Below are 20,554 nucleotides of genomic sequence, written 5' to 3' on the forward strand. Positions count from 1 at the left end.
CTGCTTCAACCCTCCGCGGAGAACACGGCCGCCAGCGAGCAGCCCGCCGCCGTGCAGTCCACAGGTTCTGCTCTCTTCCCCGATTCCACCGCCTGACGGTCTGGAGCCAGGGCGCGGGGCCGGGGGCGGAGCCACAGCCACACCAGGAAGAACCGCCAAAAGACGCTTCATGTTTTATTGTGTGTTCTCAGTTGGGAGGAAGTCGTACACTCATAAAAACAACACACTCATTCTAAACACACGTGTGAGGCAGCGGCGCTCCAGCCTCCTCAGAACCGGGTTCCTGACAGAACACTGGAGAACCCGTCGGAGTCCCGGTTCCACCACCACGCTTCCAGAGAATAATGCTTCTGTTTTCACAGTCATGTCTTCAACATGATGATCGTCCACACAACCTCAGACCCTTCTCATGTTCCACTCTAACAGTGGAGAACACGGAGAACAACACACTCTGAACATTAACAAGGAGAACTCAGACATTCATCTGGACACAACACCCGGCTGGATTCTTGTTACAGTGACTGTCAACTCTTGAAAGTACCAAGTCCAGGAGAACCTGGACTGGAACCAGGACCAGCAGAATCTGGACTGTGTTTCCCCGCTGTGGTTCCCTCCAGTGGTGGTTTCCAGCTGTGGTTCTCCACCGTGGTTCCTCCAGCATCAGTTCCTGGCCGTGGTTCCTCCGTCAGTATTTCCATCCTGTGGTTCCCCGCCATGGTCCCCAGCAGAGGCGTCCCTCGGTCCCTGGGATCTGGCCTCACTGCAGGTTAAACTTGTCCAGGTTGTCCCTGAACAGCGTGTCCTTGACGGCGCTGAACACCACCCGGATGTTCTCGGTGTCCGTGGCGCAGGTGTAGTGTGTGTACAGCGGCTTCTGGTGGCCGACGTGCCGCTCCGTGTACATCTTCAGGATGAACTTCTTTGCGGACTCGGCGTCTCGCTTGGGTCCTGCGGAGGTGAAGACAGTTCAGAGTCAGTTCGTCCTCAGACCCTGGAGGGACGGCTTCTCCCGGCGGAACATTCAACAGGCCCTCCATTGATTTATGTTCCTGGCAGATCATTTAAAACCAACTCATCATGAATCTTCATGGCTCGTCTTAAACACAGCTCCTCGTTGCCCTGCTGCTCGTCCGGTCTTTATGGTCTGTAATATAACTGCTTCATGGTCGTAACAGTTTAACTCCGGTGATCGGAGGTTGTTCGAGGACTGTGGGTGAAGCCTGGAGCACCGCCAGAGAAATTTATCTGATCCCGAAAGGTGTTTCCAGACCGCAGGGAGGATGCTTGTGGTTGAGACTCCAATCAGAATCTCCATAAAGTCCATCATTATTCATCCTTTATTCAAATATTTCATGTATCAAGCAGCAAAACCTGCTCACGGTGGTGTGGTGTGTGTGTGTGTGTGTGTGTGTGTGTGTGTGTGTGTGTGTGTGTGTGTGTGTGTGTATGTGGTGTGTGTGTGTGTGTGTGTGTGTGTGTGTGTGTGTGTGTGTGTGTGTGTGTGTGTGTGTGTGTGTGAGTGAGGTTTTCCATGAGCGGATAGTACCGGTGTATCTGGGGAAGTAGGCTGCCAGGTGGGACTGGCTGATCTTCTCCTCCAGCAGGTCGGTCTTGTTCAGGAAGAGGATGGTGGAGGACTCCTGGAACCAGGTGCTGGACAGGAGCGTCTTGAACAGGGCCAGACTCTCACACATTCGGTTCTGCAGGAGAGAGAACCCTTCAGAGAACACACCGCGCTGCGGAAGGTTCCGGCGTCCCGGCGCCCAGTACCTCGTTCTGGCTCTCGGAGAGCACCTGGTCGTACTCGCTGATGGCCGCCAGGAAGATGATGGAGGTGACGCCCTCGAAGCAGTGGATCCACTTCCTCCTCTCTGAGCGCTGGCCGCCCACGTCCACCATCCTGCACACACACACACACACACACACACACACACACACACACACACACACTCAGTCAGCCTCTACGCACCGGAAGGGAGGACCAAGCAGAACTCAAAGGGAGGGTGCAGCACTGGGGACAGCTCCCAGGGTGGATTCAAATCCGTCTCCACGGAAACAGGACAAAACGCAACTTTTCTGAAACACTGAGACTCGAAACCCACAAGTCGAGAGAACAGCAGTACTGCACATGCTCAGTAGACGGACTGCCAGAACCATGTCTTCCTCCAGAGGGTCAGGACTCCAGGGCCAGATTCCCCTGGTCCTGGTCCTGGTCCTGGTCCAGATTCCCCTGGTCCTGGTCCAGATTCCCCTGGACTTGGCAGTTCTGTGTTCTCCATTGTTGCTGTTCTTAGCATATTGATCTCGACAGCACCAACTAGTGGACCAAGGTGAGAACTGCATGGTTGTCAGTGTCTCTGCCGTTTCTCTAAGCGGGGATGTAGGGACAGACCGTCTGTTTCTGGAGTTTATCGATCATGAATAATCAGCGTATGACGGGGAAAAGCCTGGAAGCCTCAACATGCATGCGGCTCGGAGAGCAGCGCTCCAGTGGAAACCTGTTTGACTGCTTCCCTTCAAAATGCCTCTGTGTAGTTCTCATGTGGGGCCACTAGTGGGCGCTGCTGGTTGTTTCTGTGCAGATTCAGCTCTGCTGCTCCCTGCTGGACAGGAAGTCCTCCTGCGTTTGCTTGGCTCATGCATTTTCACTCTAAAATGGGGAAACGGTGAAGCAGTGAGCTGATCTTCCCTCCTGCCAGTGAAAACCGGTATCGTACCTGAAAACCACCCTGGAGAGGTCGAACGGGTACTCGATGATGCCAGTGGTGGGAACCCGGACCCGCAGGACGTCCTGCAGGGTGGGGATGTAACCCGGCGCCGTGATCCGATCCAGGTCATCCAGGTAACTGAAAAGTTTAAGAACAGCAGATCCACGGTTGAAATGTTGGTCCTGACTTGTGTCAGGAGGAGAGAAGGGCTCAGCAGAGCGGAGTCCTGGAGAACTCCCTCCATCTCACCGGAAACCAGGAAACAGGAAACAGGAAACAGGCTCACTATTTGGCAGAGTCTGACAGCTGGAACTCCCTCCTGCGGTCGTAGCACTTCTGAATGCCGTGGTCGGTCCACACGCTCTTGATGGCGTGCGCCTGCCAGGACTCCAGCGTGGACACGAGGGTGGTTTCCACCTGGCTCAGCTTCTCGGCGTGGCGCTGATGCAACACACACAAACACACAAACATGCGCACACACACACACACACACACACACACACACACACACACACACACACACACACACACAAACACACACACACACACACACACACTCTCAGTACTCAGCAGGCAGAGGGGACTTGCTGCAGGAGCTCAGGCATGAAGACTCGCTGTTCATGAAACTCCAGGATCCTGGAGACAAATGACTGATGAGTCTGATGAGTCTGATGAGTCTGATGAGTCTGATGAGTCTGATGAGTCTGAGTCTGATGACTCTGATGAGTCTGAGTCTGAAGAGTCTGATGAGTCTGAGTCTGAAGAGTCGGATGAGTCTGATGAGTCTGATGAGTCTGATGAGTCTGAGTCTGATGAGTCTGATGAGTCTGATGAGTCTGATGAGTCTGATGAGTCTGATGAGTCTGAGTCTGATGAGTCTGATGAGTCTGATGAGTCTGATGAGTCTGATGAGTCTGAGTCTGATGAGTCTGATGAGTCTGATGAGTCTGAGTCTGATGAGTCTGATGAGTCTGATGAATCTGATGAGTCTGAGTCTGATGAGTCTGATGAGTCTGAGTCTGATGAGTCTGAGTCTGATGAGTCTGAGTCTGATGAGTCTGATGAGTCTGATGAGTCTGATGAGTCTGAGTCTGATGAGTCTGATGAGTCTGAGTCTGATGAGTCTGATGAGTCTGATGAGTCTGAGTCTGATGAGTCTGAGTCTGATGAGTCTGAGTCTGATGAGTCTGATGAGTCTGATGAGTCTGAGTCTGATGAGTCTGATGAGTCTGAGTCTGATGAGTCTGAGTCTGATGAGTCTGATGAGTCTGAGTCTGATGAGTCTGATGAGTCTGAGTCTGATGAGTCTGATGAGTCTGATGAGTCTGATGAGTCTGAGTCTGATGAGTCTGAGTCTGATGAGTCTGATGAGTCTGAGTCTGATGAGTCTGATGAGTCTGATGAGTCTGATGAGTCTGAGTCTGATGAGTCTGATGAGTCTGAGTCTGATGAGTCTGAGTCTGATGAGTCTGATGAGTCTGAGTCTGATGAGTCTGAGTCTGATGAGTCTGATGAGTCTGAATCTGATGAGTCTGATGAGTCTGAGTCTGATGAGTCTGATGAGTCTGATGAGTCTGATGAGTCTGAGTCTGATGAGTCTGAGTCTGATGAGTCTGATGAGTCTGATGAGTCTGATGAGTCTGATGAGTCTGAATCTGATGAGTCTGAGTCTGATGAGTCTGATGAGTCTGAGTCTGATGAGTCTGATGAGTCTGATGAGTCTGATGAGTCTGAGTCTGATGAGTCTGAGTCTGATGAGTCTGATGAGTCTGATGAGTCTGAGTCTGATGAGTCTGATGAGTCTGAGTCTGATGCATCTTGTGGGGACAAACACAACTTTTTGAAAACCAAGGGTTCATGTCCTCTGCAACGATGCTCAGGGCGAAAGAAAACTTTTTGAAAACAGCTGCAAAGTTGGAGCTTTGAGAAACTGGAGCAATTTGAAACTGAGAGAAACTTCCTCAGCTGCTCTCCCAAAGCGTTAGAGCTCGATTAAACAACTCTGTCATTTCTCCATGAGTTAAAGTGATATTTGCTGAACTGGATTATTTATTGATGTTGTTATCAGACCATGACTGGTTCACATCAGGACGGCGAAATGCTGCCACGCCCCAGCTGGACGCCACGCCAGCACAGAGGCGGCGCTGCTTTTCTCTGAGTCCACAGACAAACTGTCCCTCTGGGCTCTAAATGTGTTTGAAGCACCGATCATATCAACAGCCGTCGGAACGCCTCGCAGCTCGCAGCTCAGGTGCTTCAGATTCCCAGTAGCATCCATCAATAGCACCAGGTCCATCAGGAGCGTGTCTGTCGCCGGCGCCGGCGGCTTCCCTACCGTCAAAGAAAAGAGCTTTTGCATCCACTGTACGACTCAGTCGCAGCTCAAAAGAGTGACCGGAGTAACAGGCTGCTGTCACTGCGCTGCAGAACTGAGCGCTTTAACGCTCTTTAACGCTTTAACGCCCCTCAGCAGTCAGGCTGTTCAACAGATGTGCCTGAGCCGAACTGAGTACACTCTGAACGCTATGAGCACTTTATTACTACTTTATTGTACTGTTGTTATTTATTTATTTGCGTGTGAATGATTTATGTGTTTGCTGCTGGACACCTGAATTTCTCCCTTGGGAGATTAATAAAGTTTTTATCTATCTATCTATCTATCTATCTATCTATCTATCTATCTATCTATCTATCTATCTATCTATCTATCTATCTATCTATCTATCTATCTATCTATCTATCTATCTTCTGCTCCTGTACAGCAGAAGGGCAAAAGCTCGCTTGATCTTGATTTTCAGTCTGAGTCCAGACCGTGAAAGCGGGGCCTCACCATCCTTCTGACTTTTTGGGTTTTAAGCAGGAGGTGTCAGAAAAGTTCCCACAGGGAGAACCGGCTCGTGGCGGCCAAGCGTTCATAGCGACGTGGCTTTTTGATCCTTGGATGTCGGCTCTTCCTGTCACTGTGAAGCAGAATTCACCAGGCGTTGGATAGTCCTCCACTAACAGGGAACGTGAGCTGGTTAGACCGTGGTGAGACAGGCTAGTTTTACGCTGCTGGTGATGTGTTGCAATAGTAATAGTCAGCTGCAGGATGTTCTCCTTCATGACGGTCAGCCCCCCTCCCAGCCTCCCGTCTTGTCTCCACACACCAGGCTGTGGTTGTTGCTGGCCGGTTGGTGAGAAAGGCCTTGCCGAGCCGGCGCTGCCTGCGGCTGGCGGCTGCTTCACACTGCTCCGCTCTGCCGTCGTCAGGAAAGGCGACTCGTGCTGGTTTCTGTCAGAGCCGTGAAGAAGAGCTCTGGTTGTGAAAGCCTCATTTTTCCATGTTTTGGGGTGAGAATCTGCATTCGGCTCCCGTCTCAGCGGCGCCCGCCAGCTTCCTCTCCACCAACACTGAGGCTCTGTCACACACTAATACTGACCTTCGAACTGGAGGAGGTCAGAGTTCATCTAAACCTATCTAAACTTCAAGCAAAACAAACACCTTTAGGATGTTTTCATTTTTCAATCAGCTCACTACTGAGTTGTGCTATTTTTAGAAATCGGGCCTGCAGGTGACCCCCTGGTCCCTGGGGGCGACCTGTGACCCCTGCTCTCCAGGATTGTTCATCATGTGCAGTCGCAGCGTTTTAAAAAAGCTGCACTTTCCATTGTTTCCCTGGCGACGGAGCCTGGGCATTCTCAGAAAGTTCCACCTTGAGAACCTGTTTTCAAAAAGTTGCATTTTCAGACACGACATGTAAACAGTGAAAGCTTTGAGTTGCCCTGCAGCAGGAAGACGGTGAGGGAGGCTGAAGTGTCTCACGGCGTTGTGCTCGTCCCCGTAGTGGAGCCGCAGCGTCTGCATGGCCTCGATGAGCGACTGCACGGCCTTCAGGATGTTCTGGAACACCAGCCGGGTGAAGCCCTTCCTGTCCGCCTCGCTGTAGCCGCTGCCGTGGATGATCCTCATCTGCTTGATGAAGGTGCTCTTCCCGCTCTCCCCGGTCCCTGAGCACACACACACACACAAACACACACACACACACACACACACACACACACACACACACACACACACACACACACACACACACACACACACACACACACGGGGAGGAAACATCAAAACACAACAATCAGAAGCCTTCAAAAAAAGACACAATCAAAATGTTCTCACTTCAATCAGCTGCGACTAAAAGAGGTTCAGAAAATGAAACAACAGCAGGAGAGGATTCAGAGAGCCGAGGGTTCAGAGAGGTGAGGGTTCAGAGAGGTGAGGGTTCAGAGAGGTGAGGGTTCAGAGAGTGAGGGTTCAGAGAGAGAGGGTTCAGAGAGAGAGGGTTCAGAGAGAGAGGGTTCAGAGAGCCGAGGGTTCAGAGAGGTGAGGGTTCAGAAAGCCGAGGGTTCAGAGAGGTGAGGGTTCAGAGAGGTGAGGGTTCAGAGAGCCGAGGGTTCAGAGAGGTGAAGGTTCAGAAAGGTGAGGGTTCAGAGAGTGAGGGTTCAGAGAGAGAGGGTTCAGAGAGGAGAGGGTTCAGAGAGCCGAGGGTTCAGAGAGGTGAGGGTTCAGAGAGCCGAGGGTTCAGAGAGGTGAGGGTTCAGAGAGAGAGGGTTCAGGGAGTGAGGGTTCAGGGAGTGAGGGTTCAGAGAGTGAGGGTTCAGAGAGTGAGGGTTCAGAGAGTGAGGGTTCAGGGAGCTGAGGGTTCAGAGAGTGAGGGTTCAGGGAGTGAGGGTTCAGAGAGTGAGGGTTCAGAGAGTGAGGGTTCAGAGAGCTGAGGGTTCAGAGAGCCGAGGGTTCAGAGAGGTGGGGGTTCAGAGAGTGAGGGTTCAGAGAGGTGAGGGTTCAGAGAGTGAGGGTTCAGAGAGTGAGGGTTCAGAGAGTGAGGGTTCAGAGAGTGAGGGTTCAGAGAGTGAGGGTTCAGAGAGCCGAGGGTTCAGAAAACCGAGGGTTCAGAGAGGTGAGGGTTCAGGGAGTGAGGGTTCAGAGAGGTGAGGGTTCAGAGAGTGAGGGTTCAGAGAGTGAGGGTTCAGGGAGCTGAGGGTTCAGAGAGTGAGGGTACAGAGAGTGAGGGTTCAGAGAGTGAGGGTTCAGAGAGCCGAGGGTTCAGAGAGCCGAGGGTTCAGAGAGGTGAGGGTTCAGGGAGTGAGGGTTCAGAGAGGTGAGGGTTCAGAGAGTGAGGGTTCAGAGAGTGAGGGTTCAGAGAGCCGAGGGTTCAGAGAGCTGAGGGTTCAGAGATCCGAGGGTTCAGAGAGGTGAGGGTTCAGGGAGTGAGGGGTCAGAGAGTGAGGGTTCAGAGAGGTGAGGGTTCAGAGAGCCGAGGGTTCAGAGAGCTGAGGGTTCAGAGGGAGAGAGGGTTCAGAGAGTGAGGGTTCAGGGAGTGAGGGTTCAGAGAGTGAAGGTTCAGGGAGCTGAGGGTTCAGAGAGTGAGGGTTCAGGGAGTGAGGGTTCAGGGAGCTGAGGGTTCAGAGAGGTGAGGGTTCAGAGAGTGAGGGTTCAGAGAGTGAGGGTTCAGAAAGGTGAGGGTTCAGAGAGGTGAGGGTTCAGAGAGGTGAGGGTTCAGAGAGCCGAGGGTTCAGAGAGGTGAGGGTTCAGAGAGTGAGGGTTCAGAGAGCCGAGGGTTCAGAGAGGTGAGGGTTCAGAGAGTGAGGGTTCAGAGAGGTGAGGGTTCAGGGAGTGAGGGTTCAGAGAGGTGAGGGTTCAGAGAGGTGAGGGTTCAGAGAGGTGAGGGTTCAGAGAGCCGAGGGTTCAGAGAGGTGAGGGTTCAGAAAGGTGAGGGTTCAGAGAGCCGAGGGTTCAGAGAGGTGAGGGTTCAGAGAGGTGAGGGTTCAGAGAGGTGAGGGTTCAGAGAGGTGAGGGTTCAGAGAGCCGAGGGTTCAGAGAGCCGAGGGTTCAGAGAGGTGAGGGTTCACAGAGCCGAGGGTTCAGAGAGGTGAGGGTTCAGAGAGAGAGGGTTCAGAGAGCTGAGGGTTCAGGGAGCTGAGGGTTCAGAGAGAGAGAGGGTTCAGAGAGGTGAGGGTTCAGGGAGTGAGGGTTCAGAGAGGTGAGGGTTCAGATTGTGAGGGTTCAGGGAGCTGAGGGTTCAGAGAGTGAGGGTTCAGGGAGTGAGGGTTCAGAGAGTGAGGGTTCAGAGAGTGAGGGTTCAGAGAGCCGAGGGTTCAGAGAGCCGAGGGTTCAGAGAGGTGAGGGTTCAGGGAGTGAGGGTTCAGAGAGGTGAGGGTTCAGAGAGTGAGGGTTCAGAGAGTGAGGGTTCAGAGAGCCGAGGGTTCAGAGAGCCGAGGGTTCAGAGAGGTGAGGGTTCAGGGAGTGAGGGTTCAGAGAGCGAGGGTTCAGAGAGGTGAGGGTTCAGAGAGTGAGGGTTCAGAGAGTGAGGGTTCAGAGAGTGAGGGTTCAGAGAGCCGAGGGTTCAGGGAGCTGAGGGTTCAGAGAGAGAGAGGGTTCAGAGAGTGAGGGTTCAGGGAGCTGAGGGTTCAGAGAGTGAGGGTTCAGAGAGTGAGGGTTCAGAGAGGTGAGGGTTCAGGGAGTGAGGGTTCAGAGAGTGAGGGTTCAGGGAGCTGAGGGTTCAGAGAGTGAGGGTTCAGGGAGTGAGGGTTCAGGGAGCTGAGGGTTCAGAGAGTGAGGGTTCAGGGAGTGAGGGTTCAAGGAGTGAGGGTTCAGAGAGGTGAGGGTTCAGAGAGTGAGGGTTCAGAGAGTGAGGGTTCAGAGAGGTGAGGGTTCAGAGAGCCGAGGGTTCAGAGAGTGAGGGTTCAGAGAGTGAGGGTTCAGGGAGCTGAGGGTTCAGAGAGTGAGGGTTCAGGGAGTGAGGGTTCAGAGAGTGAGGGTTCAGAGAGTGAGGGTTCAGAGAGCCGAGGGTTCAGAGAGCCGAGGGTTCAGAGAGGTGAGGGTTCAGGGAGTGAGGGTTCAGAGAGGTGAGGGTTCAGAGAGTGAGGGTTCAGAGAGTGAGGGTTCAGAGAGTGAGGGTTCAGAGAGCCGAGGGTTCAGAGAGCCGAGGGTTCAGAGAGCCGAGGGTTCAGAGAGGTGAGGGTTCAGGGAGTGAGGGTTCAGAGAGCCGAGGGTTCAGGGAGCCGAGGGTTCAGAGAGCCGAGGGTTCAGAGAGGTGAGGGTTCAGAGAGTGAGGGTTCAGAGAGCCGAGGGTTCAGGGAGCCGAGGGTTCAGAGAGTGAGGGTTCAGGGAGTGAGGGTTCAGAGAGTGAGGGTTCAGAGAGGTGAGGGTTCAGGGAGTGAGGGTTCAGAGAGGTGAGGGTTCAGAGAGTGAGGGCTCAGAGAGTGAGGGTTCAGAGAGGTGAGGGTTCAGAGAGCCGAGTGTTCAGAGAGGTGAGGGTTCAGAGAGTGAGGGTTCAGAGAGTGAGGGTTCAGAGAGGTGAGGGTTCAGAGAGGTGAGGGTTCAGAGAGTGAGGGTTCAGAGAGGTGAGGGTTCAGAGAGAGAGGGTTCAGAGAGGTGAGGGTTCAGAGAGTGAGGGTTCAGAAAGGTGAGGGTTCAGAGAGTGAGGGTTCAGAAAGGTGAGGGTTCAGAGAGTGAGGGTTCAGAGAGCCGAGGGTTCAGGGAGCCGAGGGTTCAGAGAGTGAGGGTTCAGGGAGTGAGGGTTCAGAGAGTGAGGGTTCAGAGAGGTGAGGGTTCAGGGAGTGAGGGTTCAGAGAGGTGAGGGTTCAGAGAGTGAGGGTTCAGAGAGTGAGGGTTCAGAGAGGTGAGGGTTCAGAGAGCCGAGTGTTCAGAGAGGTGAGGGTTCAGAGAGTGAGGGTTCAGAGAGTGAGGGTTCAGAGAGGTGAGGGTTCAGAGAGGTGAGGGTTCAGAGAGTGAGGGTTCAGAGAGGTGAGGGTTCAGAGAGAGAGGGTTCAGAGAGGTGAGGGTTCAGAGAGTGAGGGTTCAGAAAGGTGAGGGTTCAGAGAGTGAGGGTTCAGAAAGGTGAGGGTTCAGAGAGTGAGGGTTCAGAAAGGTGAGGGTTCAGAGAGTGAGGGTTCAGAGAGTGATGGTTCAGAGAGGTGAGGGTTCAGAGAGTGAGGGTTCAGAGAGTGATGGTTCAGAGAGGTGAGGGTTCAGAGAGTGAGGGTTCAGAGAGCCGAGGGTTCAGAGAGGTGAGGGTTCAGAGAGTGAGGGTTCAGAGAGGTGAGGGTTCAGGGAGTGAGGGTTCAGAGAGGTGAGGGTTCAGAGAGTGAGGGTTCAGAGAGGTGAGGGTTCAGAGAGCCGAGGGTTCAGAGAGGTGAGGGTTCAGAGAGTGAGGGTTCAGAGAGTGAGGGTTCAGAGTGTGAGGGTTCAGGGAGTGAGGGTTCAGAGAGGTGATGGTTCAGAGAGTGAGGGTTCAGAGAGTGAGGGTTCAGAGAGCGAGGGTTCAGAGAGCGAGGGTTCAGAGAGCCGAGGGTTCAGAGAGGTGAGGGTTCAGAGAGTGAGGGTTCAGAGAGGTGAGCTCAGCGTTCTAACATCTAACATCTAACACGGCCCCCGCCTCGCCGGCCTGCCTCTGCCTGGCCGGCTGGCGGCGGCCTGCTGGTCGTCCACCACCGAGCTCTTGGAACATCTCTCCTCTCCAGGGTTCTATTTTAGCTTCTGCCTGTGTTTGACTTTCCTGCTTCCTGTTTCCTTTCACGTCTTCACGTCACTACGTATGAGGGAACACATGAGCACAACAAATGATCCGCCGTTCACGCCGCTCAGCGGTCAGGCGCGGTTTATAGCGGGTTAATGATCGGTGTAGACGACCTCGATCAATGAGATCAGAAATATGATCCGCTCAGAGTGGAGCGGATCCACCCACTGTTTATAAGACACATTTACAATCCACTTCACCTACAATCCCACTAGAGGGAGGATGTGGACCAGGACCAGGACCAGGACCAGGACCAGGACCAGGACCAGGACCAGGACCAGGACCCAGAGAACCTCATGTCCCTCTGGAGGAAAGCATTGGTCTGATTGTCTGTATGCTGAGCATGAGTTTACTACAGCCGTGGAGTGCAGGACCAGGTCCAGGACCAGGTCCGGGACCAGGACCGGGACCTCTATCATTTTCCTAGTGTAAAAGGAGCAGCCAGCCTTTGGTCCAGGGCGGGGAGCCGGGTGAACCTCAGGGTTCTCTTCTAGCCGTCAGCAGCGACACCTGCTGGTTCTCCTGCTGCTGTGGACCATCGGCTCCAGGACTCCGGATTATCTGGATCCTGGAGTCCTGGCTGGTTTTCTGTCCATTCTGTCAGCTTCTTGTCCCAGAGAAAGCTTGTCTCCCAGACTCTTCTCCGTCAGCACTCGGCTGGTCGAGTGAGCAGCAGTCGGTGAAACACTTCAAGCTCCTTTCCCCCTCATTCTTCCTGCATGTGTTGGGTTGCTGCAACGTGATTGGCTGAAGGACTGTTTTGACTCATACCTGAACACGTGTGGTCAATCACGTGCCGTCAGTATTTATGTGCGTCCTCTGGCAGGTATCTGTCCAGCTCGGTGCACATCTGGAGACACTATCGGTCCATCTGTCCTTGAGTGAAGCAGTGAGACACTTCCTGGACCCGCCGGCTGTAAAGCAGCGCCGATAAGAGCTGATAGCAGCCGAGATGCCTGAAGAGTTAACCATTAGACCGACCTTCAGGAGTTACTGTTCTCCAGTAGAAAGTAGTCCTGACCGTCAGAGAAATTCCGTCATGTTGTTGTTTTGGCAGTCAGGCTTCAGGAGCCGCCGGTCTGGATGGAGCAGGGGAATCGGAGCTCCTGTCACGGAGGCTGACGAGCTTATTGTCTTTTAATGAGCTTCATACCAGACTCAGGTTGTGATTCCACCAGGAAGGAGGTGAAATAACTCAATCCTAATAAAAACAAACAAGGTGGACAACTTATTGTTGTGTAGTAAATGTAGTGCGATGCAGAGACTTTCGGCAGCTTTCCCTTTGGAAGCCAAAGCCTGACTGGCTCCGGCCTGCAAATCCAGCTCCCCAGCTGTCTGAGGAAACAGAGAGCCTCACAGTCAGCCCCGGTGGCGTGCACGGGAAAACACGACGGAACCGTGCACGGAGCGTGCTGGGCTTGGCGCTGTTGCACACACAGCAGTAAACAATGCTGGAAACAGAAAGCTGCTGCTGCCGTCCATTACTGAGCTCTGAAGCGCTTTTAGAAAAGCGTCTGCTCTGTTCCGTGTCCACCGGCATGAGGACGGGCCGGAGCGCCGTTCTGACGGAGGAACAAACACACCAACTATTCCAAGAATGCAAACAGCAACCTGGAGCTCCGGCGTCGACAGGTGGTGTAATGGAACGTGGCTTCCTGCCGCTCCGGAGTTTACTCACACAGAAGTTCATCAGAGCAAGAAATGTCCCGAACTCTCAGTCATTTAAAAAACCGCCGTCGCTCACGACCCATCTGGTCTGAACGACGAGAGGTCAGCTGAGTCGCTGCTGGAGCGCAGCTCCAACGACGTTCAGCCGACACGGTTTCAGGAACCTTCTGCGTTTACACCACAGCGCTCTGAAAACGTGTGTTCACCCGGAAAGAGCAGACACATTGAAAACCATGTGTTCGTGCTGGGCCACAAGTTGGCGCTGTTCGTTCATTTTGCCAATAAGAGACACACACGGACCATTTTCAAGAAGCTGTGTTTCCCCCGACTCCACGGAGACGAGTGTTTTCAGAGACAGCTGGGTTTTCAGTGACTGAGCAGAGCTCCCTGGACCGGGTCCAGGGAGCTCTGCACATGAAAGAGTGGCGGTTTGATTCCTTGTTTTGTTGCTGCGTTGGCCCAGGCCGTCAACAAAAACCTGTTCTGTAAATCAGATGACGTGAGAAACAATGAGGCCGGCAACCTCAGCAGCACCGACCAGGAGGCTCCACGTCCGGCACAGCCGACCGTCCGGCACCGCACCGGCAGCGCTGCAGAGCGACCAGCCAGGAACCGGAGACGCGGCGGTTTCAGGACACTGGCGGCCTCTGGGGCCGTCAGGGAACAGTAGGGAGAAGGCTGGACGGACTCCAGATCAGACTGAAGCCACTTGTGCAGGCAGTAAACCCAGCGCTGCCAGCTCCAGCTAATCTCAGTCATCACAGCGGCTTTCAGCTCATGATTAACTTTTATGACAAGAGCAAATAAAACGTGTCTTATCAAAACCTTCAGTTTACAGTCACGTGTTGGAACTCTTTAGAATACCAACTGAAGTTTAGGTGACTTTGTCAAGAGAAAACAGAAAACTTTTGTCTGGTCAGGTCTGTTGACATGACAGCGATGCTCGGAGACAGTCGGAGTTCAACGTTTTACAAATGACCCGACTCTGAGTAGAGGCCTGTGGAGCGCTGCGACTGGCGAGGCGAAAGAAAGACAAGACAGAGGAACTGGGGAGTTCAGAGCTGTGGATGCTTTCAGACTTATGATGAAGTTCATCCAGAAACAGAGCTTCATCCTGAGCAGGAGGACCACACAGGCAGGAAGCCTGAGAGAAGAACCGGAATGAGTGAGCAGCCGGAGAGCCGGAGCCCTCCAGACGGACGCCTCACTGTTCAGATACAAACCATCATCATGGAGACTTGACTGCTGCCAGTTTAAAAAGTCTCCTTTCCTTTAAAAGCTTCACATCCCTGTTCTGAAACGAACTCTGCCTCCTCTGGTCCACTGAAGATCAGAAAGGTTACTGGGCCAATCAGAAGCAGAGCTGGGCGGGGCTTATTTAAGGTAGTTGCTAGGCAACAAATATGGATTCCATGAGACAGAATCCTGCAGGCCTACTTTAAGCTCTGCTGAAACACACTCAGCAGTCCAGAGTGAGTGTTGGGGTGTGTGACCTCCCGGTGACCCCTGCTGCAGGGCCTCAGGGGCCTGGAGGAGGTCAGGTAAGCGGCTCTCACCCAGCAGCAGCAGCTTCAGCTCCCGGCGGAAGTTGTGTTTGTCCAGACGCAGCTGCTTCTCGATCTGCCGGTGGATCCTGCGGGTCTCCGCCTCGTCCGCCGACAGGCAGCAGTCCTCCATGCCGGTTCTGCTGGTTCCGTTGGGCCCGGATCCGTACCGTCAGAGAGAACTCGCAGAGGGACTCCGGTCCCGGAACAGCTGGAACTCAGTCTTCCTTCCTCCGGCGGCTCGGGCTCAGGTGTACTTCACATTCCTGCTGTCAGCGAGGAGGCGGGCTCTGGCTCTGTCTCAAGCTCGCTCGCTCGCTCTCTCTCTCTCTCCCTCTCTCTCCCTGGTCTCTCTCTCTCTCTCTCTCTGTCTCTTTCTCTCTCCCTCTCTCTCCCTTCTCTCTCTCTCTCTCTCTCTCTCCCCCTCTGTCTCTCTCTCTCCCTGCTCTCTCTCTCTCTCCGTGCTCTCTCACTCTCTCTCTCCCTGCTCTCCCTCCCTGCTCTCTCTCTCTCTCCCTGCACTCTCTCTCTCTCTCTCCCTGCTCTCTCTCTCTCTCCGTACTCTCTCTCTCTCCCTGCTCTCTCTCAAAGTCACAGGTTCACAACCGGAGAAAACCTTTGCTCAGGGAGAAGGTGCAACCTCCAGACAGAAAGCTCCGGTCTGGGCTGGAACCCCAGGACCGTGCTGTCAGAAGGCTTCTGGTGGAAGCTACTGTCGGTCTGGAACATGGATCATGACAGGCTGGCAGCACATCATTACATTTATCACAAGAAGAGATTACATTCAGACTGTGCCCTTTGTGTTGTGATGTTGATGATGATGATTGATTTACCAGGGAAGGAAACTCAACTCTGGACACAGTGGGTGTCAGATATCGGGTTCAATGCTGCACAGAGAACTCGTAAAACCTCTTTGATAGACCGGGTGAGTATTATAAAGGCCGTCCTGCAGCTCCGTCGGCAGCAGCTACAGCAGAGAGGACGGCGGACTGTGAATCACGTCCTGACAAAATATCAACAGGAGAAAGACAGTTGATACAACACCAGAAACTCAACCAGCAACTTAACCAGCGACTTTACCAGTAACTTAAATAGTAACTTAATCAGCAACTCAATCAGAAACTCAACAGGTAGTAACTTCAGCAAATTAAACGCCAACTTAACCAAAAAGAATCTGAACCAGTAGCTTATCAGTAACTTATGGGGTTCCCCAGGGCTCAGTCTTGGGGCCAGTGCTTTTCTCTCTTTCTTTATTACCACTGGGGTCCCTCCTGAGAAGACATGACGTCTCCTGATCATTTTCAATTCATGGATTCATTTAGAGATTACTGCTTAAAGGACGTCGATCATTTCAACCACATCAGCCACAGACTGAGCCACTATCTCATATTTTACCTCCATGATTCTGAGCTGACTGGGTCAAATAAGTCTCTGACTTGTGTCGTAGGAGACGGCAGGGTCAAAGGTCAGGCCAGTGAGCTGCAGGCCAGAGGAGCTGCCATCACGGCGTCAGCGCTCCGGGTGAGAGTCCTGGCTTCCTGCCGACTCGTCCCAGCAGGACAGGACCAGCCGGAACTGGAGTGAGTCAGCAGGTGTTCCTGCTCTGTCGGTAACCGGCGGCCTTCCCCGAAGTGGAATGCGGCCATGGTTACTCCGCCAGGTGTTTCCTCCAGCGACGTGCCAGCACCGCACACCCGTCCAACCACAATCTCAGAATACCACGGTACAACCGACAGGCCGTCCTCCTCTGCTGAGGGACCGGCTGCCGACAGCACGGCGGAGGCTAGCGCTGCTCAGGCCGCTCACTGTGGCGTTACTGCTGGAAACAGGTGTCTGGTCTGAAGCAGTGTTTTCTGGGACGTGTTTACCGAGGTCCCGGCGGTCTGGAGCCTGCTGCTCCTGGTCCATCGTCCACCTTCTGCAGTGCAGCGAGACCCGGAGCACTCCGGGGACTCATTCACACACTGGAACAGGAGAGCTGTGCACAGGGACAACCGCAGACTCGGTCAGGAGTGTGCTCAGAGTGACTTCACTCGGGTCCTGATGAGGGTTTTTTTAACGTCGCGGCTCTACACGAGAGAAGCAGGTTCATCTGGACCAGGGGTGTTCAACCTGCGGCTCTGGAGTCACATGTGGCTCTTCAGTCTCTCTGTAGCAGCTCCATGATACCCGAATAGACACTGAACTGATTTTTAAATTATGACACGATTCATCAGTCTTGCTTCAAAAGCGATTCAAAAAAGGTTCAAGGAAAATTGGGGAAAATACAAAAAACCCCAAGAAATGAGGAAAAACAAAGAACAGCCTAAAAAACCTGAAATGGCTAAAATTTCTCACAAGAACATTAAATATAGCAGGAAAAAAGCACAGAAAACTGTTTATAAAGAGGTAAAATAGCAAACATTTCAAAACTCAAAAACAGGAACAAAACTGTCAAAATCTGGAACAAAAACAGGTTCAGTGTAATGAAATGTTCTCTACTCTGAACTGGAGCTAAACTTCATGAACCTCATCAGGTCTCGTTTGTTTGTGAAGCTTCCTGAGCTGCGTTCGCCTCATTTTAAAGGTTCAACGTTCGTTATGGCTCCAGAACAGCCGGACTTGAGGGAAAGTCCCTGAAACGGGTCTTCAGGTCATGAAGGTTGCAGAACCCTGGTCTGGACTGAGAGACTTGGTTTGGTTCTTTGCGTTCTTTGCCCGGGTCACCTGGACCACAGGTCAGCTCTCTTCTGGCAGCAGTGGTCATTTTATTGATGAAGACCAAAAACACTCTTCAGTCAACCTTTCCTGTGGACGAACCGACACCACAGAGCAGACAGATCCACACATTAGAAGGACAGCTGGCTTCATTGACTCCATCACGGCAGAAACGCCGCCATCACCCACACTACACAACGCCCAGAGATTAAACCCTACAAGTCAGACTTAATCATCCCCAGCAAGCAGTGGAGGCGGACCGGCGCTCAGCAGCTGCTTCTTCACGCCGTTCCTTTGAACAATATGTTATATGTATATATGTATATATATATATATATATATATATATATATATATATATATATATATATATATATATATACACACCTATATACAAACTACACCCGAGTTTTTGGCCCGTTTCCACGGCGACGTCACTGAGTGAATGAGAGTTTCCTGATGAGAAGCTCCGCTTCAGTGAAAACCTTCATGAAGAGACAGTTCAGAGCGTTAACCTGCTGATTCTGTCGGTTACGAGTTCACAAATGACGCGACGAAACACGATTAACTGCTCAGAGTTGTGATTAATTAGTGACAGCACTTTCTGAAAACGGCCCCATGGTGGAACTTTTTGAACAGAGACGATGCAACTTTTTAAAAACACTCCAACTGTTTCCATGGAAACGGGGAATCAACAGGAGGTGTGGGCGGGGCCTGGGTGACGTCAGTCAGAGACATCCTGCAGAGGGGAAAACACACACTCTGCTGTGTGACACACACAAACACACACACACACACACACTCTGCAGAGTGAGACAGACACACACATTCGCTGTGCAGGGTGTCCTCCCGGCTGCAGGCTGGACGGACGGAGCAGCTCGAGGTGAAACCTCCTCCGCTCCTTCAGCTCTGGACGGTTTGTGGCTCGCTGGTTTGAAAGAAGACAGTTCTCCAGAGTCCTGCCCCCCCACTGGGACGTCAGTGTTGGTAGCAGCGTTCTGTGGCCAAACAGCGACACCTGGTGGCTGCAGATGGTGTCTTCTCGTATATCACCAGCCTGCCAAACATCTGAAACAGGTGCAGTATCGATCCTGAGACCGGGGTCTGGACGGGTCCGGACCACAGAAAGGCTGGGACAAGCTGCGGCTAGTGAGGTGAGGAGGTGGACTCTGGACACCACCAGTCCTCTCTCGCTCAGACGCCGTCGTTTGTCCTGAATATCAACAACGCCGCTGCTTCGAGATCGGCCGCTCCCGTCCGCTGTGCCCTCACTGCCGCCGCCGTTTCCAGAGAGCCGAGCGGTGAACGGAGTGAGCGGTCCGGCGGTCTGCAGCCGGGCGGTCCTCACAGCAGGCTGACCCCCAGGTCGGCCTGCAGGATGTGGTCCTTCACGGCGCAGAAGCCGTGCTGGATGCTGTCGGTGTCCGTGGCGCAGGAGGAGTGGGAGTAGATGATCTTCTCGTTTTGAGTCAGAGCCAGGAACTTGTCCCGGATGAAGGTCTGGCCCGCCTTGGCGTCCCGCTGAGGGCCTGTGGAGGACAGGGAGGACAGCACCGCCGGCTCTGTTACTCCTGCCCTGCACCGCCCGGCCCGGCGCCACGGAGGGGAGGCGGAGCCTGAACTCTTAAAAAGCAAGTTTACATTTCACTAAAGCAGAATGCAGTGGAGATGCCCGAGACCAGGAGGAGGAGGAGGAGGAGCTCGGACCTTCATCTACTCCTGGAACACCAGGAAGCCTGACTGAGGCTTCGCTTCCCGTGAACCGCCGCCACACGGCGCCAGTGTCCACGCTACATCACCGCCAACAGCCTGCAGCGCTGAAGAACGCCACTCTACAGGACGCACAGCGTATAGCGCACTGCCCCGGACCCGCAGACCCACGCCACCGTGAGCCAGCAGCCACAAACCCTTTAGCATGTAGCATGTAGCATCAGTGGTGTGTGAGCCTGAAGCTCTTTAGCATGTAGCATGTAGCATCAGTGGTGTGTGAGCCTGAAGCTCTTTAGCATGTAGCATGTAGCATCAGTGGTGTGTGAGCCTGAAACCCTTTAGCCATTAGCATGTAGCATCAGTGGTGTGTGAGCCTGAAGCTCTTTAGCATGTAGCATGTAGCATCAGTGGTGTGTGAGCCTGAAGCTCTTTAGCATGTAGCATGTAGCATCAGTGGTGTGTGAGCCTGAAACCCTTTAGCCATTAGCATGTAGCATCAGTGGTGTGTGAGCCTGAAGCTCTTTAGCCATTAGCATGTAGCATCAGTGGTGTGTGAGCCTGAAACCCTTTAGCCATTAGCATGTAGCATCAGTGGTGTGTGAGCCTGAAGCTCTTTAGCATGTAGCATGTAGCATCAGTGGTGTGTGAGCCTGAAGCTCTTTAGCATGTAGCATGTAGCATCAGTGGTGTGTGAGCCTGAAGCTCTTTAGCATGTAGCATGTAGCATCAGTGGTGTGTGAGCCTGAAACCCTTTAGCATGTAGCATGTAGCATCAGTGGTGTGTGAGCCTGAAGCTCTTTAGCATGTAGCATGTAGCATCAGTGGTGTATGAGCCTGAAGCTCTTTAGCCATTAGCATGTAGCATCAGTGGTGTGTGAGCCTGAAGCTCTTTAGCCATTAGCATGTAGCATCAGTGGTGTGTGAGCCTGAAGCCCTTTAGCCATTAGCATGTAGCATCATGCATGTGAGCCTGACTCTCCTTGTTTTCACTGGGCTTCCATTAGTTTCCAGGCGAGCTGTCGGCTGCCAGCCCCTCAGTGTATCCTAACCCTGCACTCCTTCCATCCCTCAGATTTGACCTTTGACACTCGGAGACTTACAGGATCTGTCTGTGGAAAAACAACTGACCTCAATCACTCAACTTCAAAGCAAGTTCTCTCTCTGCTTCTCACTCATCTGTCACTGGGAGCCTGAAGGTGAAACTCCTCCTGAGAAGAACTGACTGTCAGACTGTTGCTGGGTCTCCTGATCCAGACTGTGAAGGTGTTCTTGGAGGCAGAGCCTGGAGGAGGAGCTCCGGACGGCGCTCAGCACACTACATCCTGAAGACCAGGCTCCGTGAAGACCAGACTGCTTCCCTGTCAGTGATCGGGTAGCAGTGAAGCTACTGAGCCACTGGGCTGGAGCTCTGCTGCTCTGAGGTTCTGCTCCGCCTGGCTGCTGCCGGACGCCGTCCTCCAGGATCAGTACCAGACCTGGTCCCCGTATCAGAGACCGGTCCAGTCCAGGGGTCGAGCTGGACCCACACACTGACCACAACTCAGCAAAACGTCAATCTCTATTTCAGGGCGATTTTTCTTTCCGTGATTTTCCGGGTGGATCATCTCAACTATTGACTCGCCGCCATGTCCATCAGTCTGGTGAAGACGCTTACGTAAAGACGTTCAGCG

At 53.1% G+C, this 20,554-nt stretch overlaps 1 protein-coding gene across 1 annotated transcript; it reads right to left on the reverse strand.

Moving 5' to 3' along the window:
* Window positions 1-161: 161 nt before the first annotated feature.
* On the reverse strand, window positions 162-14,784 carry LOC115382700 (guanine nucleotide-binding protein subunit alpha-14-like). The gene is made up of 7 exons (XM_030084534.1): window positions 14,491-14,784; window positions 6,514-6,698; window positions 2,995-3,149; window positions 2,718-2,846; window positions 1,771-1,900; window positions 1,547-1,700; window positions 162-948 (listed from the first exon to the last, which is right to left on the reverse strand). The coding sequence occupies exons 1-7, from the start codon at window positions 14,609-14,611 to the stop codon at window positions 758-760; spliced, it is 1,065 nt and encodes a 354-aa protein (XP_029940394.1). The 5' UTR covers window positions 14,612-14,784; the 3' UTR covers window positions 162-757.
* Window positions 14,785-20,554: the final 5,770 nt, after the last annotated feature.

The sequence above is a fragment of the Salarias fasciatus genome (assembly GCF_902148845.1).
Source record: "Salarias fasciatus chromosome 7 unlocalized genomic scaffold, fSalaFa1.1 super_scaffold_4, whole genome shotgun sequence".
Classification (NCBI taxonomy): domain Eukaryota; kingdom Metazoa; phylum Chordata; class Actinopteri; order Blenniiformes; family Blenniidae; genus Salarias; species Salarias fasciatus.